This window comes from Meyerozyma guilliermondii, genomic scaffold (genome assembly GCF_000149425.1).
Source record: "Meyerozyma guilliermondii ATCC 6260 scaffold_2 genomic scaffold, whole genome shotgun sequence".
Lineage (NCBI taxonomy): Eukaryota > Fungi > Ascomycota > Pichiomycetes > Serinales > Debaryomycetaceae > Meyerozyma > Meyerozyma guilliermondii.
The window spans coordinates 1,197,965-1,225,440 of record NW_001809799.1 but is presented as its reverse complement, the minus strand read 5'-3'; the positions used below and the strand labels follow the sequence as shown (position 1 = coordinate 1,225,440).

Genomic DNA, 27,476 nt, shown 5'->3' with positions numbered 1-27,476 from the left:
TCTTCATTTTTTCACAAATTACACTCTCTCATTACTCCACTTCTCTCTCACTCTCTCGCTTTAGCTTATCGCGCGAAAAATCAAATCGATCACCATGAGCGCTCCCGCCGAGGCGGGACAGAGACCAGTAAGTACCCCGGTTTTTCGCTTCAAACTCAACAAAGTTAGTGCTTATGGAGCGTTGAACTCCCTCATCGTTTTTCGTATAATTTTCCTCTTAAAAAATCCGCTCTTTTTAATGTTTACTAACAAACAGAAACGAAAAAAAACCATTAGAGCTTGCACACATTGTCACCGAGCCCATTTACTCTGCGACGAAAACCGTCCTTGTGCCCGATGTGTCCAGAAAGGACTCCAGGCAACATGCCAAGATGCTCCTAGAAAACGTAAAAAGTATCTCTTGGATGTCCCTCCAGATTCCATGCAAAAGCAAAGGTACCAGTCACCAGAAATCAAACCAGAATATCCCATGAATACACTTCTCCCACTCCCAGGGCAACAAATACAACGGAAATCAAATTTTCTTTCATCGGCGGCCGATATGGAATACTCTACCTTGTCGAACATTCTTCTGGAAAACGTCCATCCTTTCCCCAACCCATCCACTTCCAACGAAGGTACCCCCAACAGCATCACCCTCTCGCCTGCTTTATCCCCTGGAACAGGCGGTCGCACCTCCACAACATATACTGCTCCTACAGACATTGCTTGTGACAATGCTCTTAATCAATATGTATTAGGACCAACAACCACTGGAATCCTGCTATACCCCGACGTGGTTATGGCGATCGAAACACTCAAAAATACCCATCCTTCTGTGATTCACGAGCGAAATACTCGGCTGACAGTGTCTTATGCCATGGGCTTCATGCCAGATGGAAACCCGCACGTTTCGTTGCCCGGAGGAGACTATGCTCTGGTTTATGCTGAACCAGAGGATATATACGCCAAGGTGCGCAAACCATACTCGTACACGCCAGGATACCATGCGTTGATAGCGTATTTGCGGTCGCGATTCCCCAAGCAGATGTTGGTCAAGATGGCCGAATCGATGGCTGCGTACAGACCGTCGTTCATAGCATGTACCAATGCGCTCAAAGAGGATGACTTGATCTTTATGGAACAGTGTTTCCAGAGAACATTGCTCACATATGACAATTTTATCAAGCTCAGCGGAACTCCTACCATAGTGTGGAGACGGACCGGCGAAATAGCTTATGTTGGTGACGAATTTTGTGTTTTGACAGGATGGCCCAAAGCCGAACTTATCACCCAGAAAAAACGACTAATTGTTGAGCTTTTGGACGACAAGTCAGTGGTGGAGTATTTTGAACTCTTTCTGAAAATTGCATTTGGAGATTTTCTCGGAGCCACCATGACTGAGTGTACGCTTTTGACATCCAAGCCCGACGTCAAGATTCGAACCAGCTGCATCTGGACCCTCAAAAGAGACGTTTTCGGCATTCCAATGATGATAATTGGCAATTTTTTGCCAATATAACCAGCCCCAAATTACCATATAGACCTTCATGTCCTGCACCCACTGCATAGGTGCGACCCCGCGTATAGAATATCACCAACCTAATGATCACTTCGAAGCTTGTAGCCACCATATCGGTGATATGTCTCGGATCGTTCCAGTTTGGGTACCATATGGCCGAATTGAACCTGCCTGAGTCAATTCTTTCGTGCGAAGTTTCAAAACCTGGTCGAATTCCATATGAAGAATCTTGGTTTGGAAGTAGGGGGTTTTCCAGATGTATTCCATTAACAACTCTGCAAGTTGGTATGGTCACATCGATATTTGGCATTGGGGGTTTGGTAGGTTCACTTTATATTGGATCGGTTTCCGATAAATATGGTCGAAAGCGAGCATCCTTGGTTCATTGTCTTCTCTATCTCATTGGCTCAACTATGAATGGAACCGCCAATGGCTACTGGACCATTGTTTTGGGTCGGTTTATTGCTGGGCTTGGTGCTGGCGCGGCATTGGTCATCACATCAATCTTTATCAACGAAATTGCTCCAACAAACTACAAAGGTGCAATGGGAGCAATGAACCAGGCATCGGTCAATTTGGGCATTTTTGTTCACCCAGGTGTTGGCGTTGGCATGGTGTGACAATAACCAATGGCGAAAGTTGTTACTTATGGGCTCTGTTGTCGGTTTAGTGGATTTTGTGGCTGTTCTTTTGATCATTGACGAATCGCCCATGTGGCTTGCAAATAATGGTCATACCAACGAAGCGTTCACAATCATCCACAAACTTCGTGGCGGCGACTATACACTGGCTCGAAATGAGGTGAAGAGCTGGAGATTGCCCGGTGCAAATGGTGACGAAGACGAGGCAGTACCATTGACAGAACTGGAAAATTCAGTACAGTCACTGACTCAAGTTCCATTGAAAAACTACCTTACCAGCAGAGAGTACAACAATTCCAAAGTTGTTGGTACGGGGATCTTGGTTCTTCAGCAATTTTGTGGTATAAACTCCATCATTTTCTATGGAGTGTCCGTACTTGTATCTATCTTTCCCAATTATGCCATTATGATCAATTGTCTCATTTCAGTGGTCAATGTGGTGGTGACGTTTATTGCTGCTCCTTTGGTGGATCGTTTGGGCCGCAAACCGTTGTTGTTAACGTCGGTAAGTGCCATGGCTGTACTGACGGTATTGATGGGTTTTGGTATTATTGGAACCAATTCTGTCTTGTCTATCGTGGGAACTTTTGCGTACATTACGTTCTTTGCCCTTGGATTAGGACCAATTCCATTTCTCATTGTTAGTGAAGTGACACAACCTACAGCAAAGGCGCTGGCGCAGAGCTGGGGTATGACGATGAATTGGCTTGCTACTTTTGTGGTTGGATTTTTGTTCCCATTGTTGAAAAGTTCGTGGATCGGTGGAGGAGTATACTTTATCTTTACGTTCATGTGTGTGGTGGCATTTTTGTTTGTGAAGAAATATGTGCCTGAAACTAAAGGAACCAGTAGTTACGACGAGGTGTGGAAAGGCAGACAAATGTAGGAAGAGAACAACGAAATGAACAAAACCTTCAGTGAATCTTTAAACCTTTTCGAATCTTTTCGAATATCTTGTAGAACATCTGGTGATGACTGGTTGCAACGGTTCCGTGCGGCTCGCTATTCTCGCTGCTTGGTGCTCGGTGGTCAGGAACCACGCGGCCTGCATGTGGCACCGGTCCCAGGGTACAGCCCTTGCACGTGTGCGCGTCTTGCTCGCTCGCACTCTGAAAAGATTTTTATATTCACTTTAAAGTCTTAAGTCTTTAACAATGCCAACTAGATTGACCAAGACCAGAAAGCACAGAGGACACGTTTCTGCCGGTTACGGTAGAATCGGAAAGCACAGAAAAGCATCCCGGTGGTCGTGGTATGGCCGGTGGTCAACACCACCACAGAACCAACTTGGACAAGTACCACCCTGGTTACTTTGGTAAGGTCGGAATGAGATATTTTCACAGACAAAAAGTCCACTTCTGGAGACCCGAGATTAACTTGGACAAATTGTGGAGTTTGGTTGATGCTGAGAAGAAGGACGAATACTTGAAGTCTGCTTCTTCATCTGCTGCCCCAGTCATTGACACCTTGGCCCACGGTTACGGAAAGGTCTTGGGTAAGGGTAGATTGCCACAAGTTCCAGTCATTGTTAAGGCTAGATTTGTGTCCAAATTGGCCGAAGAAAAGATCAGAGCCGTTGGCGGAGTCGTTGAGTTGGTTGCCTAGGTGTAATAATAAACGAGTGAAAAAATGGATGTAGAATGTAGAAAGAGAATGGAAGAAGTGGAAGACGAGTGAAAACCGACAAAATGGTTGGTAGAACCAAAATATATATATGGTTTCAGTTTGATTTTTGTTTCCTTCGTGTCGAGCTTACCAATTTTTCACATCGCATTACTTAATCTCTTCTTGTTTACATGTCCTGGCAACCAGAAGATGTTGTGCCACAGCATATAAAGGCACTTTTGGTGCCCAAAAATGCTCCAGTTAACTATGCATTGGCATTTGTGCAAATAATTCGACTTTTAAAAACCCAAAAACGTACTGGTTGGGTAGATCGTAATATTCCCGAACCCAAAGCGGAAACCATCAGTGATCACATGTATCGTATGTCAATTATTGCCATGATGGTGCCTAATAGGGACATCAATTTGGACAAATGTGTCAAAATAGCCCTTATTCATGACATTGCCGAATCATTGGTGGGAGATATTACTCCATTTGGTGGGGTGCCCAAACAGGAAAAACATCGTCGTGAACTCGCCACCATCCAATATTTGGCCTCCATTATCACGCCGTATAATGAGCAGTTTGCCAAGGAAATGGTCGAGCTTTGGATGGATTATGAAGAGATTCGATGCATAGAAGCCCGGTATGTGAAGGATATCGATAAGTATGAAATGATCCAACAAGCATGGGACTACGAGCAAGAGTATGGTGCCAAATACGACCTCAGCGAGTTCTACAAGTCTCGTGACGGCATTGTGACGGCAGAAATTGGCGAATTGTGTGATGAAGTGATTCGTCAAAGAACTCAGTTCTTCTCGTAGATGCATCCGGTGCACCGCGCATATACCATTGGTTTGACGTTTTTGCAATGCGAACTTAATTTGTCAGCCCATGACAAACGAAGCTGAGACCACCAGCGACAAACCAGTTTTCGGTGCTTCTGGGCGGCGTATCGTCTATGATAAAGATGGCAAGCCGTAAGTAATTGAAAAAATAGATATAGCTATTGCCACTAACCTAGATGTCGCACCTGTAATACACTTTTAGACTTCCAATCTGTGATGGGAAAGCCGGCAAAATCACAACCACAACCACAACCAGAACCAGAACCAGAAACTAAGCTGCAACGAGTGGATCCTCCAGATGTAGAACAACTTGGAAGATCTTCATGGACTTTACTTCATTCAATTGCCGCTTCTTATCCAGACAAACCTGATGATACCACTCAAAACGACATGAAACAGTTTGTCACGTTGTTTGGAAAATTCTACCCATGCTGGTTTTGTGCCGAGGACTTTAACAAATATGTCGAGAAGAACAAACCAGAAGTCACCGACCTGGACTCGTTCGGAAAATGGCTTTGTCGTGCACACAATGATGTGAACAAGAAGCTAGGAAAGCCTGAATTTGACTGCAATTTGTGGAAGCAACGGTGGAAGGATGGCTGGGACAATTAGAACCAAATTATTTGACTTGGTGCCATTAGACATTACCTGTATATACCTATTTGAGTGTACTTAACCAATCAATAACCTCTTGGTTTAGTGGTCGATTGAGATCACTTGGAACGTACTTGCTATGTAATAACTGCTTTTTCAAACATACAACCAGCGGAAGGTGGCTGATACCATAGGTAAGCATCATGTCACGAGCCTCGAGGTCGTCAGCCGATACGTTGATCAAGTTGACGGCAAAGTCATTGGGATAAAGTTTGCTACTACTGAGTACGTCGAAGAGCGATTGGGTGAGTTTGTTACATTGTGGGTCTGCCATGATGGTGAAATTGACCAAAAGTGGTTCTTTGGCAAGAAGGTGGTCATGGAGTTCGCCCGTTCTGGTAATATAAGTTGGAAAAAGACGGTTTGAAGTTGATATTTGTGATGGTGAGGGTGGATAGATGGCCTTGCGGCCGGCAAACCAGCTGAAAAACGTTCTTTTTGCGTAAAATTGTGACATGGTTAAGGTTAGCAAGTTAACTTTGTGGGGTGCAGGATAAAATTGCGGTGGTTGGTGGTGCAGGAAAACATTGGTGGCTGTGATTATTTTAAATAATAACGACAAATTTCAACCACGGTTGATTCCACATCGCTCAAAACATTTCCAATTCATTTCAATTGCTTTCCAATTGCAATGGAGCCAGGGTCAACACAAAGGGGTAACAGAGACAACAAATGCAAAAAAATAATGTTTTTCTGTTTCAGTTGCTTTAATTTTAGCCGCTGTACATATGGTTTTCGCTGTACGTGAGCACTATAAAATACGTTGTCTTTATATTGTTAAATAATTCGGCTAAACCAGCCGTGTGAAGACATATATAATAACAATAAGTAATTTTAACCTCGCAACTGCATATACGAGACCCTGCATGAATCTTGGAGAGCGCTTAAAAAATACGAGCGGCCAGTAATATAGTTTTGTTAACAAAAGAGCCATTTAAAAAACTATAAGTAATATATTGAACCCGTTAAACTCGAGGTGATGAGGTACCGGGGAAAACATGACTTTAAACCTTAAAATTTTTAGGGTTTCGGGTCGATGGTGAATTGTCAAAGTACGACGCATCCTGCAGGCATTTCGTGCGTTTGTCCCGCACAGCGGCTTGAGGCGGGTCATCTGGAATCAGCAAAAATCATATTTGTGACAATAAACCGGAACAGCGAATACATAACAAAGAACTGGGAATGTTGTATGTCGAGACTAAAGTGACAACAACGCTGGATATGTACAAAAATTGGAATAAAACTAATAACTCTGAAGATCCTACTGATACTCCAACCATACTGGGATTTCCACTGACAATTCCCACTGAAGCCCCTAATCTTAGTTATAATAGCAAGTTTTCCGACGACGATATTCGGTTGTTAAGGGAATTTCTTGTCAATGGAGAGAAATATAAATGGAAACAGGTGACAAAAGAGATAAATAGTAGGTCCCTGATACGCCGATACGAAACCACTTATGAAGGTGGCCGACACCCAGGGCCGAAATCCGAGAATGATGAGGGTGCTGGCGCCTCAAACTCGTCTACTGGTATGAAGAACGTATCACCAACATTTGTCATGAAACAATATCAAGCCATGCTTGGGTTACCCAACCATGCTGTGCATTTCGGAACCCTTGGATCTTCGTTACCATATGTGGTGGCACCAAACGGGTGGGACGATATACCCAATGTAGATTAACAGAAAATAGCAGTGTACTATAGTCTTGAGTATTCGGTTACAAAATCATTCTCAGTTTCATTTGGTTCGTTCAGTTCATTCAGTTTTTCAGTTTAGCTCATTTTCTTCAGTTTTCGTTCAGTTTTCGTTCAGTTTTCTCAGAATTCTGTTTCCTTCTCTATTCCTTTTCACATTTTTCACAAGTCAATGTTGCATGCCCATCTACATGGCCCAATTTTTCACTTGGAAAAAGTTCATCTCGAATTAGCGTTTTGAGTAATTTACTATCAGGAAACCCATCATAGTAGTATGGAGCATCCTGAGGACCATTATCCTTCTTGAACTTTCTCTTGTATATGATTTTTGGTTCTCCCTCATCAGCTTGAACGAGTACCTGAAAAAGTCCAGGTTCATCAATTTTAGGCTGAATTGAAATTTCTGAAATGAATCGTTCACCTTCACCAAATGTTTGCATAATTTCCTGGAGGTACCATACGGCACGGTTGTGCCATTTGCACTTGGAACAAAATTGAATAATTACTTTTGCCATTCAAGATTTCTAATATTATTTAGGGCGTATATATAAACTGTTTTGTACACTACTCTATCACAACGTCAATCGGAGCCAGTCCCAATTGCCATTGTTACCGTTCCGATCGTCTTGGCCATTCATCAAGTCATCGTGTACAAGATGAGGCTGGAATGATTTGTCTTTCTCAACTTCTTCTATGGGATCGAGTTCGTGTGAGTTGAGAGGAAATGGTGAAGGAACCGATTTTTCAGTACTAATGGGTTTCAGCATGCTTCTGGCATTAGACTTCCTGCGTTCATCCTTCACATGTGAGGTTGGGTTTAAATCATCGCCATCTTTCGATGGTGTAGATGTGGGTTTTTTGGTGGTAGATCCCAGTCCTCGTTGACGTTTTTTGATAACATCAGTTTTAAGACTTAAAGGACGTACAACGCCATGTAATTTGAGAAAGAGACCACACGCATTGCACAAGGGTTGTCCTTGAGGATTACGCCGCCAAAGTGGAGTTGTTCGAGTATGACAATTGGTGCAAGATACCGAATCCAGACCCGGTTTACCTGACACAGCCGGGGATGAAGGATTAGTGGAAACGGCTTGCTTTTTCTTGGGTGGTTTTTTCTTGCTTTTGGCATTGGTATCGTAGGGACTCATGGAAGGAAGACTCGAGGTTTGGTCGGTTGGGGTAACGTTATTGCTACGAGTGGTTTGGGAGGTATTAATCGGTTGCATGGAACCAGATATGGAACCCGATATGGAACCTGGTACAGAACCAGACACAGAACCGGACCAGCTGTCGAAGTATCCTGCAAGTGACGAAGACACAGGACCTACGGTGTCAAAACCTTTTCGAGCCGATGTTGGTGATGTGAAAGAATTAGCATGCTGGATCTGGTACGGAAGGGAAGTTTGTGCGGTGATATCCGATGCGAGCGACGAAGCGTACGATTGAGGCATTGAAACCGGGGTGTTGGAATGAGATCGGTCAAAGTGGTCTGGAAGACTCATTAGTGAATTATCCTGGCGCACCAAGTGAGGATGCTGCTGAGAAGGATTGTCCCAATTATTAAGCATTGAAGATGGGCCCATGGTGAACGACGACGACATAAAGTGCGATGGTGGTGCCGTAGCGGGAAGCGAATGTGGGTGGACCGAGTCGAAGTCGGAATCCTGGACTCCAGGACCTTCGAATGCGAGTGGATCGAGAGAAAAGCTAAACGCAGAAGCGCCAAGGTCATCTTGGTGGGTCACTGGTTGGTCTCGGAGCGCCGCCGACAAGTTGGAATGGATGGTGGGCTGGTGTGCCTGGGCTGGGTGGATGCTATGATTACTCTGAGGCGTGTGGGCCACGATCTGTGGTGAAAACGGAGCCGGCCGCTTTCGAGACATCTCTTCTTCTTCCTGGCCCATCTTACGAATGTGCGCCACGTAATCAAAATCATCAACCGCCGAAGCCGAAGTCAGTTCAGATGGTCCCATTTGAGGATTGGAATCATAATCGGCCGCGGGTGACAGACTCAGTATACTTTGTTCTGGAGATTCTGATCCTCGAGCATGCATCATTCGCCACGCGAGATTCTCTATGCGCAGCTTGTACGGGAGCGACTCCTTGGCTCGGTGGTACATTTTCCACAATCCTTCGGCCGAGGTTGTGTCATCTTTCATAATATCGCTCATGGAAATCGGGCTAGAATCAGCATCCAAATTGAACAGAAATTTGGATAATCCTATACCATCTGTGCGTCGCGACAGCTGCGACGGACGTTGTGCGGTGTGTTTATCCATCACCAACAAATCGTGTTTAATACGTCAAAACACTGGCTTTGCCCTGTCAAAGTTAGGTAGGCGACCCAACCTGCATATTACCGCCTGCATAATCGCGATGAATTTCGAATTGTGATTGGCTCGATAACCGATAACGCTGGCGCCGACAACACGCGGCGTGCAGACACCAAACGGCTTGGGTAATCTGGTCTGCACACAATAATTGGACCGTTCGCGGCTGTCGCGGACGCAGGTGTTATATCCGACGCAGGATCCGGTCCGAGACTGCAGGCAAGCCGGGACCAACTTACCGGTGCGCTGAGGTAATCGTGGTTCCATATAAGCTTATTAATTAGTCCTGGTAGTAAACCCCAAGTGATCCTGCACTATTATCAAACAACTACTACGGGTTTCAACCCATTGTGCATTCTGACATGTCACAGCTGTCTGTTCCTCGTCTTATGAATCGCGATCACCGTCTAGGCTCGCCTAAATTACCGGTGCCCCGCAATTTCCATCACAAGAAGGATGAAGTAGTTCCATGTGTTCGCAACCGAACTAGTGTCAATGGGTACGAGGTTCAACCACAAAACTCATTAGTAAGAAGACTTTCTCCTCAGATCATTATGGATATTCTACAACATGTTTCACAATTCGAATTGGTCAATTTGGCTCTATCATGTTCACTGTTATACCCTCTAGCCATAGACCGACTTTACCGAAGGGTAACGGTGGTTTTAAACCCTCAGGTTCCGGTGAAATACCGTCAGAGTACGGAATTGTTTATACGTGACAATGGTATCAAGTACATGGATTCTGCCCTCATTTTAAAACCATCATCATTCATCAAGTTTTACCTTGAAATGATGCGGAATCCTCAAATGGTACAAAGAATCAAGTTTTTTGTGTTTGACAAGTGCTCGTCCGATGTGTTGGCAGGATTTGATTTGGATCTTCATACACTTCAGGTTCAATTGATGACGCATTTCGCAAACCAGTCAACCAAGCTCAATTTCTTGCACATTACATTTATTGACTTTTCCAATGGAATGCGTCAATTGACCGAGTTTCTTCACCATCCCAATATCCGCAATCAAATCTTCAAACTCTTTATCACAAATCTCACAAATTTGCATACTCCGAAAGTGCCTCCAGGCATCACCAACCTTTTCATGATGCTCGATGAATACGAGCTCGAACGTGTTAAAACAATCGATCTAGATTCCCCCGAGTTCAGTTGCATTAATTCCCTCTTCACCTTGACGTGTCGTACAAATCGTCACCTTGGACTTGAGGTGATCCGCTTATTAAAGCTTCCCAATAATAATGATTCACGATTAAAACTTCAGCTCAAGGGCTTCAGCTTATACCACTGCCACAACAAGCGAGTGGCTACCGATATAATACCTTTAATTCTTCCAGGTCAGAGGACCCCTATCACAGAAATTGATGATAATGACTACATCCAGGCGATGGAAAAGACACTTCGATTCGATGTTATTGATAGCAAGATCGATCTCACTCGGTTGTCTCATTTATTTCTCAAGGTTGATTGTGTTGAACACCGAAACCGGAGCTGTGATTGCTTTCCTCGATTTTTCAACGATTTTGCATCATACCTGATAGACCACCAAGGACTTCCCAATTTGACCAGTCTCGAGGTGGAGTTATTTCCCAACTATGAATGGTTACGTCCTCAGCAGTTGTTGGAGGGCATCATCCGCCCTGTAGGTCGGTTTATTCGAACCTTGAGTCTGGTATCACGACTCTCGCTCGACTTGACATCGCCCGGATTCAAGATTTTTGACGGAGCTCTCGACTTATCCAGTACCACTCTCAACAAGATGAATGAGCAATTGCTCGAATCATTCATATTGAGTATCTATACTGGCCAGCAGAAGAACAATCCATTACGAGTGCTTCAACTTCCTGACTTTGTGACTTCTTTCATTTATTACAAGCCAGAATTCTATGAGTCCTTGTTGCATACATGTACTTGCTGGGGATGCAATCATGTGCTAGAAAGGCTTAGGGACTTGTTTTTCCCTTTACCAAACCACGATGATTTTAGTGCTTACTATGTTATCTTGGGGTATATTCTTAGCAAGTTGCAAACCGATAGGGAAGTGTGTATTCCCATCAAGCAACGCACTTACAACTACAATAGATACCCCATGCATCGTGGACAACCCCATGCTTTACATCACCACTTTCATACCGATACTCAATGTGAGTGTAACATTGACAATGACCCTCGAGCCGAAGATCCTAATAATATCGATAATCTCGTTATTGTTTATCTTATACATCAATTGCGACCAATTGTCGGTTTTTTGGCTCGGGTGTTTCGAAATATAGACAAGCTTATGATCCAAGGAATACACTACGAGCGAAATTGTTGCCGTTTTGTGCCTGTGTTTGATGATGAACGATACCCTCCGCAGTTTTTGCAGGAAGCGAACCACGTTGGCAATACGGTGCCCGACCTTCCTTTCGGCAAATTTAGATAACGGATTAGACAATCTAGCAGATGATACATATGCCTAAAACACTTTCACCAACATTTTAGTTGGCCATTTAGGTCGTTTCAAAGTTTATAGAGCACGTGCCGACCCCAGATTTCGGTTTCGGAATTCCCTCATGAATCCCGGCCCCTGAGCCCGGGCATCTCTGGGTAGCGCAAACCCCAAAAATTAAATAAGTCCATCTCAACTAGACTGAGAAACGGACACTGGTATCAGAGCAATAATCCAGAGATTGCATATATAAGCTACATTTGATACTCAAAAGTAAATTCGATTGAAATCCTTTCACAGCGTGACTGCGGCTTGACGAATATTTTTAACGCCTAAAAAATAAACTCATCGAAAGTTTGGTAAAAGTTCCACAAGCCCCACCAACACCACTCTGTCACTGGACATCGTGCTTCTCCAGATATTGATTAATAAGGTCCATCAACAGTTATTGAAGTATTGCCTCAGTTTATCACTCACTGAAATTTCATTAAAGTCTCAAACTTTTTCCTTAAAAATTTGTCTCTGTTAACCTGATTTGCCACAGATGACAGGAGTAAACGACCTTTATTCCCAGGATAGCCATCAGCTCTTTTTGGCTCACTTGTACACTTATATGGTAGAGAACAATCTTCGGGGTTCTGCCATGCAACTATTCAACGAATCTCCCGTTCCACGAGATCCCGAATTCCATGAGTTTACCTCAAACCTCCCTCCATCACACACAAGTGAAAATTTATTGTGGGATTGGTGGCTTCTTCTTTGGACTCTAATGCCACAATCGGCACCGACACATCCAGTCTATGATCATTTGGTGAGTATAAGTCAATTACTGGTCCATCCGGAAGCCGCAAATGTACAGAGAGAACGGAAAAAGCCACACCAATACCAACATCCTCTCCAGACTCAGCAGCTTCTGCATGCCAATCTTTATCAGCAATTTGAAATCGATCGTTCAAGATTTATTCAAGAACGTGAAGCTGTACGACAACAAATTTTAAGGAATCCACAACAACTACACCAGTCTGAACCCCCGTTGGTTTTCATGGACGACTGGCTACATAACATGGGTTCTGGTCCTAGTCTTCCTTCTTGAAGTTTACCCCAGGTTTTGGGAACCGTTATCTGGTACTGTATATAGCTCGCTCGATCAAAACAAATAAAAAACATATGCGACCTCTTAAGGTTAATACTCAATTTGAGGGGAAATCGATGCCATGGCCCACCATCTAAAATACCCAGATATTGGGTCGTGGGGAATAGATGATGCGTTGTCAACCACATCGTCGGCTACAAAATATAACTCCCCTTATATACATGGACCAGGAGGCGTTTCTGGCTACTTCCCCCCTCATCAAAAACATGATTTCAAGTACTATTTCCACCGCTACAACCAAGTAGATGTCTCACCATCAACAGAATTGTTTTCACGATTTATCAAAAAGTATTTGTCCACTCATAATTTGACAGGAGAATTTTGGGAGCGGTTCAAATACCAATTGATCTTGTCGAACTTAATGGATGATTCGTTGATCCTATCTAAAAATGAACAAGCTTTGAACACTTTAATGGCAAATACGAAAGAACCAACCGCAACAAGGCTTACCAGACTGCTTAACTTTGATGGAACTGAGCTCTTTGTTGTCAAAAAGTATTACCTGATTCGGTTCCCTGAAAAGTATTATAATACCCAGATGGTCCTTCAAGTGATCCACCTAATCATCTTCTTGATCAAACAAAGCTTGAAGGAAGATTCCCATTTGCTGTCGCATAGCAAGCATAAATTATTCCGAATACTTCTTGTTGTCAGCACTCGTATGATTCAATTTAAACGTATTGGATTACGAATAAAAGCAAACAAAATACTCAACTATACCGAAGAATTCTTGAAGCTCAACTACAAGATCAACAAAAAACTAATATCCCACATGATACGAGCAAAAGAGATGGCCATTTTCACCGGAACGAGTTTGTCTTCAAGTGGCTCCAATGATCCCACAAGTCTAATGAAAACCCTAGATGAGACCCTTTCCTTTCTAATTTTCAATTTGAAATCATCAATTGTACGCCTACTACCGTTTTTGAATGGACCTACTTTTGAGCAGTATTGCCACATCAATAACATAAACATCGACATCCTCGGTAAAAGCTTAGATGAAACTGAACTTACCATTGATACGCTACGTTCAAAACTTGACAAATTTCACAAGTTGAGAAAGATGTTTCTTTGCCAATTACTCACCATCAGTGAACGCCAGAGCTATAATTTTTTCTTGAGCAAAGCATGGGACCTGTTCAATCTACCACAAGCCGAGACTCGGGAGCTTTGCTCAACCCCGATTTCGGTTCTTGAAAAGTTCATTATCTTAGAAGACATTTTCCACGAACACAACCAAACTGTGTCAAACTTCAACAACCTTGTTGACAGATACGAACGGTTAAACCCAAGTGCAACAAAAACTAGAGAACTAGAGAACAGTGACGTACTTCAAGTTGATAATCATCAAACTGGCATACCTGAAACTAATATGGACAGTTTGATACAAAAACTCACCAATTTGACAACAAATTTCGGATTCTTTAAAAAGTACAACCAATCTGTGTCTACGATAGATAACATCGATGAGCTAAATGAAAAAATAATGATCTTTCAGCAACTTGGAGAAGAACTTCAGCAAAGTATGCAGCTATACCAATTGACTCTTAGCGACTTAAATCATGATCTATACATGAAAACAGGCTATGGTGATATTGAAAAGACACCCTCGTCTTCAACTTCAACTTCCAGGCGAAGCTCTCGAAATTGTGAAGAGTTTAGCCCCAAGACATTCCACACAACCAGCAGCTCTTTGAAGAAGCGATTTTCTCTTCCAAGCCAAGCCACGGGAAAGCCTAATCAATCACCAACAATCGATTCGCAGTCATCTTCTCTCAAGAGTAAGGTGGGCGATAAGCTTGATAAAAAGTACAAAAGATTATCAACAGGGTTACAGTTGGGATTACTCACCGTTTTCGAAGAGCCCAATAAGGCTTCAAGTTTTTCTGTAAACAGAAACAATAGAGCTGCATACGACGACAATTATATCAATATCTTACCTTCAAACAATTACTATGAAGGCTACAACCAAGCTGCATTGGAGTCATTATCAAACCTGCGAGTTAGGAACTCCAGGCTGTCAATAAATCGGTTCTCTCTCAATTCGTTAGCATCAAATGTTAGCAGCTTGTCTGATTTGGTTTCTTCGACTCAAATCACCAGCTTTGCCGACGATGATGACAATAAGAAATCAACTGGCTTATCGAAGGAAGATCTACGAAACAAACTCGAAGAGAGTTTTGCCCGAATCTACAATCTCGAGAACGAAAACAAGACACTTAAGGAGACTAGTCAATCGAATGACTCAGACAAGCTTGATGCTGCGGAAGTCACCGCTCAGTCATTTTCCCCATCTTTTTTGGGAGAACTTGAAAACACAATCACTCAAAAGATATCGACCGAAGATCAGCTGGTTTGACTCTTGTGATTTATTTATTTGCTGTTTAATACAAATCGTTGATTGATTTGAAAAGCTAGATTCTATCAAATGTTCAGACTTATATTTGATGGTTGGAAAATCAAATTGGCACTTACTTGTGGGACAAAGACAATACAGCCCTACATTAAAATATTGGCCAGTTAAATCTACCATGGAAGTTCAGACTTGTCATAACTGAGAAACTTTCCATTGGACTCAGTGGTTAAACCCTTGAACAAGTCAATCAAACTTTCAGCACTCTTGTCAGGAGTAATAATTTCAGCCAGCTTGAAGAATTCACTAGAAGATGGGTCCTCCTCAGCAAGAAGTCTACCAGCATCGTGGCCCATATCGGTTCCAACCACACCAGGGTGGACAGCGACAACAGTGAAACCGTCCTTTCCAATTTCCTTAGCCAAGTCCTTGATGGTGTAATTGAGAGCAGCCTTCGATTGACCATAAGCAGAGAAGTTGATTGGAAGAGTCGTTCCTAACGAGGCAACCAAAGAAGAAATGAAAATAATTCTTTTATCACTTCCCTTCTCGATGAGCGGGATGATGTGCTGGAGCAAAAGAATTGGTCCCACAACATTGGTGTTGTAATGGTTAACCCATTGCCCCTTTGGTGTCTTCAAGACAGGAGTAAAAGCTTGACCAATGGCTCCATTGTTGATGAAGACATCAATCGAATCGGTCAATTTTGCAGCTTCTGCGACAGCTTTCTTGATACTGTTCTCATCACTCACGTCCAATTGAACGAGCTTAACACGAGTGTTGGTTTTGGCCAAGTCTTGCAATTCTGCGGCACCAGTAGGGTTTCTGGCGGTTAAAATGAGCTCCACATTGGGATCTTCAGCCAATTGCTTGGCCATAGAAAGTCCGATACCACGATTAGCGCCAGTAAGAAAATAAGTTTTAGTCATTTGTTTTGTGGTTGTTTCAATCTCTTGATGCCCAATTGACACCACTGGATGCTTTTTATATCTTAATTTGATTTCAAATCATCACTGGCGTCTGCAAGCATGATCGTTTCATTTCGGCCGTAAGAGCTTTTTCTTGCGATCGCAACCTTAATTCTTACAAATACAAGTGATAGGAAACAAGGCTGAGAAATCACAATTGTGTATTCTGTAGATGAAACTATATTCTCACAATGCCGGTGTTCCCGCGCCGGAAAACTCACCTTCGCCTTCATGATACAAATCTTCAAGGTTCTTGATGGAACTCTTAGGTCTATCTGTCTCTGCATCGGTGGTGTTCCCAGTAGATGGTAGTTCGTCACCTTCACCCAATAACAAGAATGCAACATCCTTCTTCTTATCCTTAGCAGAATCTTCCTTTTTGGAAGCTTTACCTTCCATGACAACCTGTTGCACTTGCTCTTTTTGTTTTGCACGGTTTCTCATCCGCTCTTCGATCGTTCCTCGTGCAAGCAAACGATACACAGTTACCTGTTTGGTTTGTCCTAGTCTATGAGCACGATCCATGGCTTGGGAGTCAATGGTTGGATTCCAGTCAGAATCGTAGAAAATAACCGTGTCGGCGGCAGTCAAATTGATACCCAAACCACCAGCACGAGTGGAAAGAAGAAACACAAAAATCTCAGGTTTTGTTTGCCAGTCATGGACGAGATCACGACGGTCTTCGAGCTTGGAGGATCCGTCCAATCTGATGTACCTGTGTTGACGGTACGTCAAGTACTCTTCCATCAAATCCATCATTTTCGTCATTTGAAAATAGATCAATACTCTATGATCGTCACCTTTCAAATCCACCAAGAGTTGATCGAGACGAGCTAATTTTCCAGACTCTGTGATGAATCGGTCCATTGAGGGCATTTGAATGCTAGAATAGTCAAAGAATTTGTTCAAGGTGGGTGGAAGGAGATTGGACTTGGGGTACTGTGGAACGGGGACTTCATCTTTGCGCAATGTAAGCTCTTGATTCAACGACAAAGGCATGATTTTTGACTTCATGTTCGAGTCAAATAAGTTAGTCTGGAGCTGGTTCAAGTAGGAATTGCTGTTGCAAGTGATGGACACTGGACTACTAATTGCAATTGGAGAAGCAGCACGATGCATAACGTTGGCATAAATATCCTCGTAGACTTTGGACTTGATGGAGTATAATTCCTTGAGGTTCTGAGAGTTATCAATAAGTGCATGATTGTTATACCGGTTCGATATCAAAAGCTTCAGTTGTCGAGGTTCGAAATCCTTTCCGTAGACGTATTCCAAACGGTTCTCTTTTTCATAATTTATGTCAGTGTACTCTTTGAAATCAGCTGCCCGCTCTATTATTCCCTTCTTCGCCATCTTGTTCAAGTCAGATGGTGAGGTGTTGACAAAACGAAGCCAATTGTAATTTTCTTCGCTACTGTTGGCAGGGTCGTATATGTTGAACATGCTTAACAATTTTTTCTTTGAGCCCACAAAATTATTCTCTCCAGGAACTAAAAGTTCCTCTGCCACAATTTTAGGGATCGAAAACTGAAGATCGCTCTCTGTGGAATACTGAAGCTCAAGGTCTGATTCCCGCAAGAAAGACCCCGTCTCAGCAAACCGACCAAACAAGAATGGCGACTTCACGTCCGCTCGCTCAAAAAGATCTGGATGGTTACACACTTTTCTAAATTGCATAACCAAGTTCATCAAAGATTGCGAGTCGTCGTTGGAGGAGCTAGCGGATTCGAGAATATCCCTAATGGAAATTTGAGATTTGAGCATTTGATAATACTTCTTCTGTCTGTTGGTCAAGTCACAGAAGATGTCAATTTCGACCTTGTCACCAAGTTCACTTTGCACATTCTTCTTGATACGACGCAACATAAACGGTTTCAAGATAACATGAAGACGGCGTAACTGCTGCTCGTTGAGTTGTGTGTTCGATTGTGCATGGCTTTCTATGTCCTTGGAGAACCATTCCGAAAACTCATCATGCGAATCGAAAAGAGAAGGCATGATAAAGTGCAATAACGCCCATAATTCTTGCATAGAGTTCTGGATTGGAGTACCCGTCAAGAGAAGACGGTTACGACATGAGAACGAAAGTAACGTTTTCCACCTTGATGACTGTGAAGATTTAATTGCTTGGGCTTCATCAAGGATCATGTATTGCCATTTCATCTTTTGGAAGTAGGCAGCATCGGCAACAACCAATTGGTAAGATGTCACCAACACATGGAATGGAGCATCCTTTCCATATCTCAACAGCTTTCTGTCCCAGAATTTTCTCAAGATCTTTCTATCTTTTGCATTACCCCAGTAAGGCAATACTTTGAACTCAGGTACAAACCTAGCAATCTCCTGTTGCCAATTGTGAAGAGTAGACGATGGAGTTACCACAAAGAAGGGACCCCAAATATTGTGGTGCTCGGCCAAATATGCAAGCACAGATATACTCTGCACTGTTTTTCCCAACCCCATTTCGTCGGCAAGAATACCATTGATACCCTGGTCATAAAGATTAGCGAGCCAATTTAGTCCTTTCAATTGATACTCCTTCAATTGACATTTGAGAAGTTTTGGTTGTTCGATGTTTATATCGCCCATAAGGGTAGGATTTTGAAAGTTCATCTCATCATGGTTGGTATCTGGATCATCAAACGCCTTAGCTTTCGATCTGGTAGCTTCGAGTGCGCTTTGGGCATTTGCAGCTGCGGTTCTTCTCAATGCATCCTCATCTTCATTGTCGAAATCAATGGCATGGAAGTCAGTTTTAACATTATTTCCAGTATCAAGATCATAATTACCAGTGGAGGCAGGTGGACTCGAAAGCGTAGGATCTCGATCGGCGCCTTCGATTTCGTCTGTCTTGATCTTCTTACCAATGAAATGAGAGTATAACTCAGTTTGGGTGATAAGAAAATTGAGTTTCCGCAGTTGACGCTTAGCTTCTCTTTCTTCTTCTTCACGCTTTGCTTTATCGATGAGTTCCTTCTCGTATTTCTTTTTGAGTTCTCTTTCCATGCGCTCGTTCCTCTTCCAGAAATTGAACATCTCCCTCATAGCTCTTCTGGCCTTTGTAGTAAGATCCTTTTGATTTTTGTTATTTTTGAGCTGCCATCTCTTGGCCTCGCGAGCAGCCAAAATGGCGGTTTTCTTCAAGTTTATAGCTTTGGTTTGCAGCAGCAGCAGCAAGAGCCTGCTGGCCTTAGGACCATCCTTACGAGCAAGATCTTTCCAGATGGCCACATAGGTATTGTCATATTGTTTGGCAATGCTCTTTTGCTCTTTGACCGCGAGCTTTTTATCGGTAGCAGATTCGGGTGCTGCCGATGAGGGTTGACCAAGCGAGTCAGGATGGGTTGAGTCTTCGTCATCTTGATCTTCGATTCCGGTATCTTCATCGAAATCTGTAGCTGCATACGAAAACGAAGAGTCTTTGGCCCGTCTTCTCTTTGATGCTGTACTCTCATCATTTTCACCTTTTCTCTTTGTCTTTGGCTTCAATTTATCAATGGAAATTTCCCGGTTTCCTCAGGTGGAAGGCGCCGTCGAAACGAGCATCCACCTGTTCTGGAGAAATGTATTCATGAGAAGGTTCTCTGGTGGGACCCCAAGACTCATGGTGGTTACTGGGTGCACCTTCAAGCACGGTAGGATGATTTCCAGCGCCAGCCACAACGCCATCTTCGGCCACCACCCGGTCTAGATAATTTTCCGCCAACGACTGGGGTCGGGCGTCCCGTAAAGCTGTGGCAAGGCGGTGATCTTGAGAGAGCACGGCACCATGGCTGCGATGGATAATGCTGGAATCGATGTTGCTGAGACGAGAGAGCCGGTCTTGTATGGTTCCGAGGTATGCTTTGTCGTCGGCGATGGGATTATGAGGCAGTTCAATTTGTTCACCAACTAGAGGTAAATGTTGATCATTTTGACCATTGGGAACACCAATAGAACCATCACCATGGACCATTCCGTTCATATTTCGGGCCTGTTGGTATCCATTAGTTGCAGGTTGACCATTAGGAGAACCAGGGGTGTTCGTCGACACGGTGTCGGGTTTGTCGTCCGATAGAATTGACGAGATATTCATCACGGTGGAAAGTTTCAAGAGTGACGCCAGCCAGTACGACTAAGGAGAAAATTCCACGATGATATCGAAGTAAACTTCCAGGAAATTGAGTTACGACAAGTGAATATGTGGCTTTGTGCGAAAACTAGATTCTAGGTTGCCCTCAGCCATCAAGCGATCCAATGAAAACCTTTGCACCCCGGTGCTTACCAAGAGCGAAAAATATGTTGCGGAGGGAATACCACCTTAAATAAAAAAATTTGGAGGTAGATTGACAGCGAGAGGATACGACGAGATACAGTTACGTTTACGGAAGAGTATTGTAAACTAGACGCCAACTGGGGTGATTTCGGAGGGTATACGGCATAGCGGACGTTTGGTGTAATGGGTGTGGTCGGCCACGCGTTCGAAGCAAGGAGTGTAAAGTAAGATAGTGTAGATCGTGGAAGAAAGTGGAAGGTAGTGTAAGATAGGAGGGATAGGAGGGTGTGGGAAAGCAGATGGAAATGCAGTAATGCGTAGAAATAAATAATGTAGGTTTTGGGGGTAGTCAACATCGTAAGAATTTGCAATTTTGCAATTTTGAATTTTGCATGCAATTGCAGCCTGATGACAAAGCCTATTGAATATTAGTAGCTTTATACTCGATATAACCTTGACTCGATCCTACCTTATCATTTCTTCAGTCCTTCACTCGTCCTTGCACATGACGACACCCGTACACCACGACAACCCCCAATTTAACGAGGGTGCTATTTCTAAGCAATTATCACTCAAATGGAACATCCAGCTTTTACCCTCTCAGGATTATGCGCAGTCGGTGGTGTCATGGGCTATGCTCGTAAGGGATCCATGCCTTCTTTGGTCGCAGGCACTACTTTTTCCATCATTTATGGAGTTGCCGGTTACTTGTTGAAACAGAATGCCGACTACGGATTGGAATTGGCTCTTGGTGCCTCCACCACTTTACTCGCTGCTGGAATTGGTAGAGCCATTCCTTCCAGATTTAAAAAGCCGGTTCCTTTGGTATTGCTTGTGCTCGGTGGTGTCTCCTCCACATACTATGCTCGTAAGTACAACGAGTTCTACCCAATCTTCTGAGTCTCATAATCATTCATTGTATATAAAAATGTACATATTCACATTCCTGCTGTGTTTACAAATTTATGCCGTTATTGTCGTTAAGCCGATTGATAATCTCTGCAACGTGGGCTGCAATTCAAGTAAGCCAAACTTGCACAAATATCTGCAATCAATCTCGTAAAGCATTCGTCGCTTGGGTATCATTTGTTGCTTACTGCATTTAAATGTTCCTTTATTGCTTACTGCAATTGATGTTCCTTATTGCTTAACGTAATTGAATTTCAGATAACTGACGTGGTTTATTCTCGCTAGCAAGTACAGGAGATGATTGTGGAGTTGTGGGAGACATGTTTGGAATCACAAATGGGTCGCAAACCTCAGAAGATAAAGACAAAAATGTAGCTTGTGGCAAAGGAGTAGATGGCATAATTACTGGCGTCCAAAGTTTTTGTCCTGTGTTTTTATATGGCAGTGGAGATGTACATCCGGGGTAACTCCGAATCGCCGCTGCATGATGCAATCTCACTAATCCGGCCAACCGAGCGATAACGAGCTCGGCCCGAAGGACAATTTGTTCATGCAGGCTCACAGCTTTCCAAAAAAGCGCGCACAAAAAACCCTGGAACTGCACGTGACTTGTGACAGTGATATTATTATACTACCAACATTATACTTAAGCAGTCTCCTCAACCTTCTCTGGAACAGCCTTGTAAGACTTGACAGTAGGGGCTGGGACAACCTCGTCCTCATCCTTGGCCTCGGAGATCAAGACAGCATCGGGCAAAGCCTTAGGGCCAACTCTGGCGGTAGCTGGGTCCTTCATAATCTTGACTCTGATACCCAAAACACCTTGTCTCATCAACACGTGTCTGATGGCAATGTCAATAAAGTCGTTGGTTGGTTGACCAGAGTGGATCATGAAACCGTCAGAGTACTTTTGAGACTTGGCTCTAGCAGCTCTCAATTTACCGGAGATGACAACCTCCACACCCTTAGCACCAGCAGCCATGGCAAATCTCAACACACCGTAGGCGGCTCTTCTCATTGGCAAACCGTTCAACAACTTGGATTTCAAGGCTTCGGCTTGGACAGCAGCGGACAAACCTCTCTCCTCGATTCTCTCGGCGTAGATGACAATTCCTTCAGGAGACAACTTGAATCTCTTGACAATCAAGGAGGTCAACTCGTGGATTCTACGTCCTTGTTCTCCCAAAACACCTTGGGTGTTGGAAGCCTTGACAATAACCTCCAACTTGGATGGGGTCTTTCTGACCTCAACACCGGCGTAACCTTGTTCAGCCAATTCTCTGGTGAAGAATTCGTTCAACTCGGCGTAGAAGACACCATCAGCTACCAACTTTCTTTTCTTGGACAAAATTGCGTTAACCATTTTTTAGTTTATGAGAGGATGTAGAAGTTTTTCAAAAATTTTCAATAAATTTTCAGTCGTGCGCGCGAGAATTCCCGCGATTAGGTGCAGGTCTGAAGGTTCTGCTTTTTGCAACCAGTATACAATTGTAATTTATTACTATTAATGCATCTATTGGGATTCCACCCATTTTCTGGCGTTTCTGAATAGCCTGATCCATGGTCCATAGTTGTTCCATTCTTCACGCTTTTCGGTAGGGTACCAAGAGTTTGACTCTAATCTACAAACTCTTTCTGGGTGAGGCATCATGGCCAAAACCCTACCATTTTTCGAACTGATTCCGGCAATACCATCTGGTGATCCATTAGGGTTGAATGGATACGTCTCGGTGGCATGACCATAGTTATCAACATATCTGACGGCAGTAAGACCATCTTTAGTGAATTGTTGTTTCGTCTCTTGAGTCTTAAAAGTAGCACGCCCTTCACCATGAGCCACGGCAATAGGCATCTTGGAGCCCTTCATGCCCTTCAAAAAGATAGAGTCGCTGGAGTCATCAGTAACTTCAACCATGACAAATCTTGCCTCATATTGCTCGGACAAATTGCGCTCGAACGTTGGCCATTCTTCAGTTCCTGGTATCAATTCGGCAACTCTGCTAAAGAATTGACATCCATTACATGCACCAAAGGCAAAGGTATCGTTTCTTTCTTTGAAAAAGTGTTCGAATTCCTTACGAGCTCTGTCGTTGAAAAGAACAGATTTGGCCCATCCAGCACCAGCTCCCAAGACATCACCGTATGAGAATCCACCACAAGCGGCAAGACCTACAAAGTCTTTCAACGTGACCTTGCCAGTCAAAATATCCGACATGTGAACATCCACCACAGTGAATCCAGCTTGTTGGAAACACCATGCCATTTCCTGTTGTGAGTTAACACCTTGGTCTCTCAAAATGGCAACCTTGTGCTTAGAAGTTAAGGTGGAAATGGCAAGATCGTCTCCAGGACTATAAGTCAATTGGTAACTCAATCCAGGGTCTTTATCATCACCGATGGCTTGGAATTCTTGTTCTGTAGTTGCAGGGTTGTCTCTCAACTTTTGGATTTGATAAGAAGTTTCTGCCCACATACTTTGAAGTTCACCTCTAGTGCTCTCGTACACCTTGGACTCATTGACGACAACCTTTACTTCCTGACTGGAAAATGATGGGACACCAATTTTGGAGATAAAGCTCTTTGACAAGCCGGACTTCTCAAAGATAGACACAAAATCATCATAGTCGTTAGAGCGTATTTGGAAAACTGCTCCAAGTTCCTCGTTAAACAATGCCGTCAAGGCGTCTGCTTGACTGGTTATGTCGAGAGAAACACCACAACGACCTGCAAAACACATTTCCAAAACGGTCGTGAGTAATCCACCTTCAGAAACATCATGGTATGCCAACACCTTTTCAGACGCATGCAAAGCAATTAAAGAAGTCAAAAAGCTCTTCAATTCACTATTAGAGTGCACAGTTGGACAAGTGTTTCCAACTTGTTTGTACACTTGAGCCAACGCCGAACCTCCTAAAGCCTTTTCATGTCCCGCGGACAAGTCCACTAACACCAATACGGTATCGTCTTCGTGCTGTAACACTGGGGTCCATGTGTTTGAGGTATTCTGAGAAGGAGCAAAGGCAGTGATTGTCAATGCCAATGGTGCGGTAACTTCTTTATCATCCCACTTCATCTTCATGGACATGGAGTCCTTTCCGACTGGGATAGAAATTCCAAGATCAGGACACAAGTCCAAGCCAATAGCTTGAACAGCTTCGTATAACTTTGCACCTTCACCATCGTGAGAAGCAGCAGACATCCAGTTGGCAGACAATTTCACCCGCTCCAAAGCAGGAATATCGGCTGCAAAAACGTTGAGTAAGGCTTCAGCAACGCACATTTTGGCAGAAGCAGCAGCAGAAATCAACGCCAATGTTGGCTTTTCACCCATAGCCATTGCATCTCCAGTAGACAAGTTGGTCTCTCCCAAGGAAGTAGCAGTGACACCAACATCTGCCACTGGCACTTGCCATGGACCCACCATTTGTTCTCTATCAACCAAACCAGTGATGAATCTGTCACCAATGGTGATCAAGAAGTTTTTGGAAGCAACTGATGGAAGGTGCAAAATTCTCTTTACAGCTTCGTCAACTTCAATTCCCGAAGTGGTGAAAGCATCCAAATTTAAATTCTGAGTAACACAGGTCCTCGACATTTTAGGAGGTTTACCAAACAAAACAGACATGGATAAGTCGATAGGGGTGGAGTTGAGTAAGGAATCCTTGAGAACCAATCTTTTTTCCACCGTAGCGTCACCAACAACAGCATATGGCGCACGTTCTCTCTTACAAATTTGCTCAAACGTTTCCAAGTCTTCTGGTGCAACACCCATCACATATCTTTCCTGAGATTCGTTACACCAAATCTCCATTGGTGACATACCAGGCTCAAGAGATAAGATTGATCTCAACTCGAAAATAGCTCCGAGATCATTATCGTGCACAAGTTCTGGCAAAGCATTCGAAAGACCACCGGCGCCAACATCATGGATCGACTGAATAGGATTCGATTCAGCACCCAAAGAGGTACATGAGTCGATAACTTGTTGAGCTCTACGCTGGATCTCTGGGTTACCTCTTTGAACCGATGCGAAATCCAAATCAGCAGATCCTTCACCAGAAGAGACAGAAGAAGCGGCTCCTCCACCAAGACCAATAAGCATAGATGGACCTCCCAAAACAATCAATTTGGCACCAGGAGTTATCTTTTTATTTTTCAATGCCAAATCAGGACGAATTGAGCCCATACCACCAGCCAACATAATTGGTTTGTGGAAGCCTCTGTACTCGCTTTTACCTTCGTGGTTTTTAACTTGCGTGGTCAACGTTCTGAAATAACCGTTGATAGCAGGACGTCCAAACTCGTTGTTGAAAGCTGCCGAACCGATAGGTGCTTCGATCATAATGTCCAAACTGGCAGCAATGTGGTGAGGTTTTCCGAGTTGCAATTCCCATGGCTGTTGAAAGCCAGGAATGTTCAAATCAGAAACGGAAAATCCAGACAATCCAGCTTTAGATTTGGACCCACGTCCAACCGCACCTTCGTCTCTGATTTCACCACCAGAACCAGTAGCAGCACCGGCAAATGGAGATACCGCCGTGGGGTGGTTGTGAGTCTCAACCTTAACCAAGGTGTGTACTTGTTCTTTGATCGATTTCCATTCTTTTGTGAGGAAGTCTGGTGTGAAATGGTAACCTTCAGGGCCCTCAAAAACGGCAGCGTTATCGGAATACGCAGAAATTGTATGTTGGGGAGTAACAGAGTGGGTGTTTCTGATCATCTTGAACAAGGACAAGTCCTTCTTTTGTCCATCGATAGTCCAGTCGGCATTGAAAATCTTGTGACGACAATGTTCTGAGTTGACTTGGGCAAACATGAACAACTCCACGTCAGTTGGGTTTCTTCCAATGATGTTGACAAAAGCGTCAATCAAGTAGTCGATTTCTCCCTTGTCCAAAGCCAATCCCATCTCCTTGTTAGCCTTCAACAAGTTGTTGGAGTCGCTCATGATATCCACATCCACGAGAGGTTTGGGGTAGTGGTGAGCAAACAAATCGTCATGTTTTGGCGAGTTGGTGCCCAAGTAAAGTTTCTGGGTCATTCTATCAAACACACATGTCAAGATTGAGCCCTCAGAGTCCAACTTGGATTCGAAATCATAGCCAGGCTTTACTTTGATGAGCAAACTCAAACCTCTTTCAATTCTTTCAACATGGTCTTTCAACCCACAAATATGGGCGATATCCGTAGCCTTGGACGACCATGGAGAGATGGTTCCTGGACGAGGAAGAATCCGAACCAAGTAACAGTTTGAAGGAATTGATGACGTCTTATCGGTGGTAAGTGCAACTAAGGATTTCGTCAAGTCGTCGGTACCTACAGGAGAGTCATACTGCAACAAAACATCCACAAGCTTTTGCTGTTGCTGCGACAACTCCTTCTTGATTGAGACATAGTGGGTGTAACAAGAAGTTACATCTTCAATGACTGATTCGCCAAGTTTCTTATCGATCTCCAGAACCAAGTTCGACACTCTGAAAGAAGAGAGAGCCGAGGGTCCGGCCAAAACTAGATGCAGACTCATGTCACTAGTAGTTTTCGATTGGTCTCAGCCCTTGAAAGTCAAGGTGCACCTGTTAGTTTGTGATGGTTCCCCAAGGGAGTCGCGATGAGATGAATAAATTATTCGGAGTCGCTGATGACTCTGACTACGGGTGCACGGGGGCGCGGCCCACGGCCTCAAGATAAGTGTGGGTGTTGGGATGGGGGACATGCCATCTCATCGCGAATTTAACTTTAGTAGCGATAATGGCTCAAGGTGTAACCAAGCTCAGGGCCAAGGGAAGCGCTAGGGTCACCAAAAAACGGCAAAATCCGAAACCAGCGGCTCCTAAGATTATCAAGCCAAAGAAAGCTACTGCAAAACACGCCGCTAAGCTTTCTAAAGTTCAGCAAGGACAATTAGCTGCATCGACTGAGAAGTTAATTGCTGCTCGAGTGGGTCATCTTGAGCTTGTCAAAGGATCCAGAAGGGAGATTGAGAAAAACGAAAAGCAGGAAAAGAAGAAGTCAAAGTAATTATTTGAAAGTATGGAGTCTTTACTAGGAGATTTTCCACAACGTGATCTCGTTAGAGATCAGCCTTTTAAGCGAGAGAAGCCAATCAAACTTTCCGGAG

At 43.7% G+C, this 27,476-nt stretch overlaps 21 protein-coding genes across 21 annotated transcripts; 13 read left to right on the top strand and 8 right to left on the bottom strand. All coding sequences in view use genetic code 12, as the record gives it.

Annotated features, from left to right (window-relative positions):
- Positions 1-94: 94 nt before the first annotated feature.
- Positions 95-1,501, top strand: ZCF11 (Zcf11p; the record flags this gene model as incomplete). The annotated part of the gene is made up of 1 exon (XM_001486173.1): positions 95-1,501. One exon carries the CDS (start codon positions 95-97, stop codon positions 1,499-1,501), a length of 1,407 nt encoding a protein of 468 aa, XP_001486223.2.
- An 83-nt stretch (positions 1,502-1,584) lies between these two features.
- PGUG_01893 (uncharacterized protein) lies at positions 1,585-2,121 on the top strand (the record flags this gene model as incomplete). The annotated part of the gene is made up of 1 exon (XM_001486172.1): positions 1,585-2,121. One exon carries the CDS (start codon positions 1,585-1,587, stop codon positions 2,119-2,121), a length of 537 nt encoding a protein of 178 aa, XP_001486222.2.
- Positions 2,122-2,149: 28 nt separating this feature from the next.
- On the top strand, positions 2,150-3,028 carry HGT18 (Hgt18p; the record flags this gene model as incomplete). Its single annotated transcript, XM_001486171.1, has 1 exon — positions 2,150-3,028. The coding sequence occupies one exon, from the start codon at positions 2,150-2,152 to the stop codon at positions 3,026-3,028; it is 879 nt and encodes a 292-aa protein (XP_001486221.2).
- Positions 3,029-3,396: 368 nt separating this feature from the next.
- On the top strand, positions 3,397-3,747 carry RPL28 (60S ribosomal protein uL15; the record flags this gene model as incomplete). The annotated part of the gene is made up of 1 exon (XM_001486170.1): positions 3,397-3,747. The coding sequence occupies one exon, from the start codon at positions 3,397-3,399 to the stop codon at positions 3,745-3,747; it is 351 nt and encodes a 116-aa protein (XP_001486220.1).
- A 191-nt stretch (positions 3,748-3,938) lies between these two features.
- On the top strand, positions 3,939-4,571 carry PGUG_01890 (5'-deoxynucleotidase; the record flags this gene model as incomplete). Its single annotated transcript, XM_001486169.1, has 1 exon — positions 3,939-4,571. The coding sequence occupies one exon, from the start codon at positions 3,939-3,941 to the stop codon at positions 4,569-4,571; it is 633 nt and encodes a 210-aa protein (XP_001486219.1).
- Positions 4,572-4,811: 240 nt separating this feature from the next.
- Positions 4,812-5,207, top strand: ERV1 (flavin-linked sulfhydryl oxidase; the record flags this gene model as incomplete). Its single annotated transcript, XM_001486168.1, has 1 exon — positions 4,812-5,207. One exon carries the CDS (start codon positions 4,812-4,814, stop codon positions 5,205-5,207), a length of 396 nt encoding a protein of 131 aa, XP_001486218.2.
- Positions 5,208-5,253: 46 nt separating this feature from the next.
- On the bottom strand, positions 5,254-5,706 carry PGUG_01888 (uncharacterized protein; the record flags this gene model as incomplete). Its single annotated transcript, XM_001486167.1, has 1 exon — positions 5,254-5,706. The coding sequence occupies one exon, from the start codon at positions 5,704-5,706 to the stop codon at positions 5,254-5,256; it is 453 nt and encodes a 150-aa protein (XP_001486217.2).
- A 725-nt stretch (positions 5,707-6,431) lies between these two features.
- On the top strand, positions 6,432-6,932 carry PGUG_01887 (uncharacterized protein; the record flags this gene model as incomplete). The annotated part of the gene is made up of 1 exon (XM_001486166.1): positions 6,432-6,932. One exon carries the CDS (start codon positions 6,432-6,434, stop codon positions 6,930-6,932), a length of 501 nt encoding a protein of 166 aa, XP_001486216.2.
- A 157-nt stretch (positions 6,933-7,089) lies between these two features.
- PGUG_01886 (uncharacterized protein) lies at positions 7,090-7,461 on the bottom strand (the record flags this gene model as incomplete). Its single annotated transcript, XM_001486165.1, has 1 exon — positions 7,090-7,461. One exon carries the CDS (start codon positions 7,459-7,461, stop codon positions 7,090-7,092), a length of 372 nt encoding a protein of 123 aa, XP_001486215.1.
- A 57-nt stretch (positions 7,462-7,518) lies between these two features.
- GAT1 (Gat1p) lies at positions 7,519-9,225 on the bottom strand (the record flags this gene model as incomplete). The annotated part of the gene is made up of 1 exon (XM_001486164.1): positions 7,519-9,225. The coding sequence occupies one exon, from the start codon at positions 9,223-9,225 to the stop codon at positions 7,519-7,521; it is 1,707 nt and encodes a 568-aa protein (XP_001486214.2).
- A 413-nt stretch (positions 9,226-9,638) lies between these two features.
- PGUG_01884 (uncharacterized protein) lies at positions 9,639-11,714 on the top strand (the record flags this gene model as incomplete). Its single annotated transcript, XM_001486163.1, has 1 exon — positions 9,639-11,714. The coding sequence occupies one exon, from the start codon at positions 9,639-9,641 to the stop codon at positions 11,712-11,714; it is 2,076 nt and encodes a 691-aa protein (XP_001486213.2).
- Positions 11,715-12,264: 550 nt separating this feature from the next.
- Positions 12,265-12,813, top strand: MSS11 (Mss11p; the record flags this gene model as incomplete). The annotated part of the gene is made up of 1 exon (XM_001486162.1): positions 12,265-12,813. The coding sequence occupies one exon, from the start codon at positions 12,265-12,267 to the stop codon at positions 12,811-12,813; it is 549 nt and encodes a 182-aa protein (XP_001486212.2).
- A 121-nt stretch (positions 12,814-12,934) lies between these two features.
- PGUG_01882 (uncharacterized protein) lies at positions 12,935-15,232 on the top strand (the record flags this gene model as incomplete). The annotated part of the gene is made up of 1 exon (XM_001486161.1): positions 12,935-15,232. The coding sequence occupies one exon, from the start codon at positions 12,935-12,937 to the stop codon at positions 15,230-15,232; it is 2,298 nt and encodes a 765-aa protein (XP_001486211.2).
- A 167-nt stretch (positions 15,233-15,399) lies between these two features.
- Positions 15,400-16,155, bottom strand: PGUG_01881 (SDR family oxidoreductase; the record flags this gene model as incomplete). The annotated part of the gene is made up of 1 exon (XM_001486160.1): positions 15,400-16,155. One exon carries the CDS (start codon positions 16,153-16,155, stop codon positions 15,400-15,402), a length of 756 nt encoding a protein of 251 aa, XP_001486210.2.
- Positions 16,156-16,380: 225 nt separating this feature from the next.
- On the bottom strand, positions 16,381-19,239 carry PGUG_01880 (chromatin-remodeling ATPase; the record flags this gene model as incomplete). The annotated part of the gene is made up of 1 exon (XM_001486159.1): positions 16,381-19,239. One exon carries the CDS (start codon positions 19,237-19,239, stop codon positions 16,381-16,383), a length of 2,859 nt encoding a protein of 952 aa, XP_001486209.2.
- A 448-nt stretch (positions 19,240-19,687) lies between these two features.
- Positions 19,688-20,269, bottom strand: PGUG_01879 (uncharacterized protein; the record flags this gene model as incomplete). The annotated part of the gene is made up of 1 exon (XM_001486158.1): positions 19,688-20,269. One exon carries the CDS (start codon positions 20,267-20,269, stop codon positions 19,688-19,690), a length of 582 nt encoding a protein of 193 aa, XP_001486208.2.
- A 756-nt stretch (positions 20,270-21,025) lies between these two features.
- Positions 21,026-21,349, top strand: PGUG_01878 (uncharacterized protein; the record flags this gene model as incomplete). Its single annotated transcript, XM_001486157.1, has 1 exon — positions 21,026-21,349. One exon carries the CDS (start codon positions 21,026-21,028, stop codon positions 21,347-21,349), a length of 324 nt encoding a protein of 107 aa, XP_001486207.1.
- Positions 21,350-21,908: 559 nt separating this feature from the next.
- Positions 21,909-22,745, top strand: PGUG_01876 (uncharacterized protein; the record flags this gene model as incomplete). Its single annotated transcript, XM_001486156.1, has 1 exon — positions 21,909-22,745. One exon carries the CDS (start codon positions 21,909-21,911, stop codon positions 22,743-22,745), a length of 837 nt encoding a protein of 278 aa, XP_001486206.2.
- On the bottom strand, positions 22,005-22,721 carry RPS3 (40S ribosomal protein uS3; the record flags this gene model as incomplete). Its single annotated transcript, XM_001486155.1, has 1 exon — positions 22,005-22,721. The coding sequence occupies one exon, from the start codon at positions 22,719-22,721 to the stop codon at positions 22,005-22,007; it is 717 nt and encodes a 238-aa protein (XP_001486205.1).
- A 126-nt stretch (positions 22,746-22,871) lies between the features above and the next one.
- On the bottom strand, positions 22,872-26,882 carry ADE6 (phosphoribosylformylglycinamidine synthase; the record flags this gene model as incomplete). The annotated part of the gene is made up of 1 exon (XM_001486154.1): positions 22,872-26,882. One exon carries the CDS (start codon positions 26,880-26,882, stop codon positions 22,872-22,874), a length of 4,011 nt encoding a protein of 1,336 aa, XP_001486204.2.
- Positions 26,883-27,106: 224 nt separating this feature from the next.
- On the top strand, positions 27,107-27,376 carry PGUG_01874 (uncharacterized protein; the record flags this gene model as incomplete). Its single annotated transcript, XM_001486153.1, has 1 exon — positions 27,107-27,376. One exon carries the CDS (start codon positions 27,107-27,109, stop codon positions 27,374-27,376), a length of 270 nt encoding a protein of 89 aa, XP_001486203.1.
- Positions 27,377-27,476: the final 100 nt, after the last annotated feature.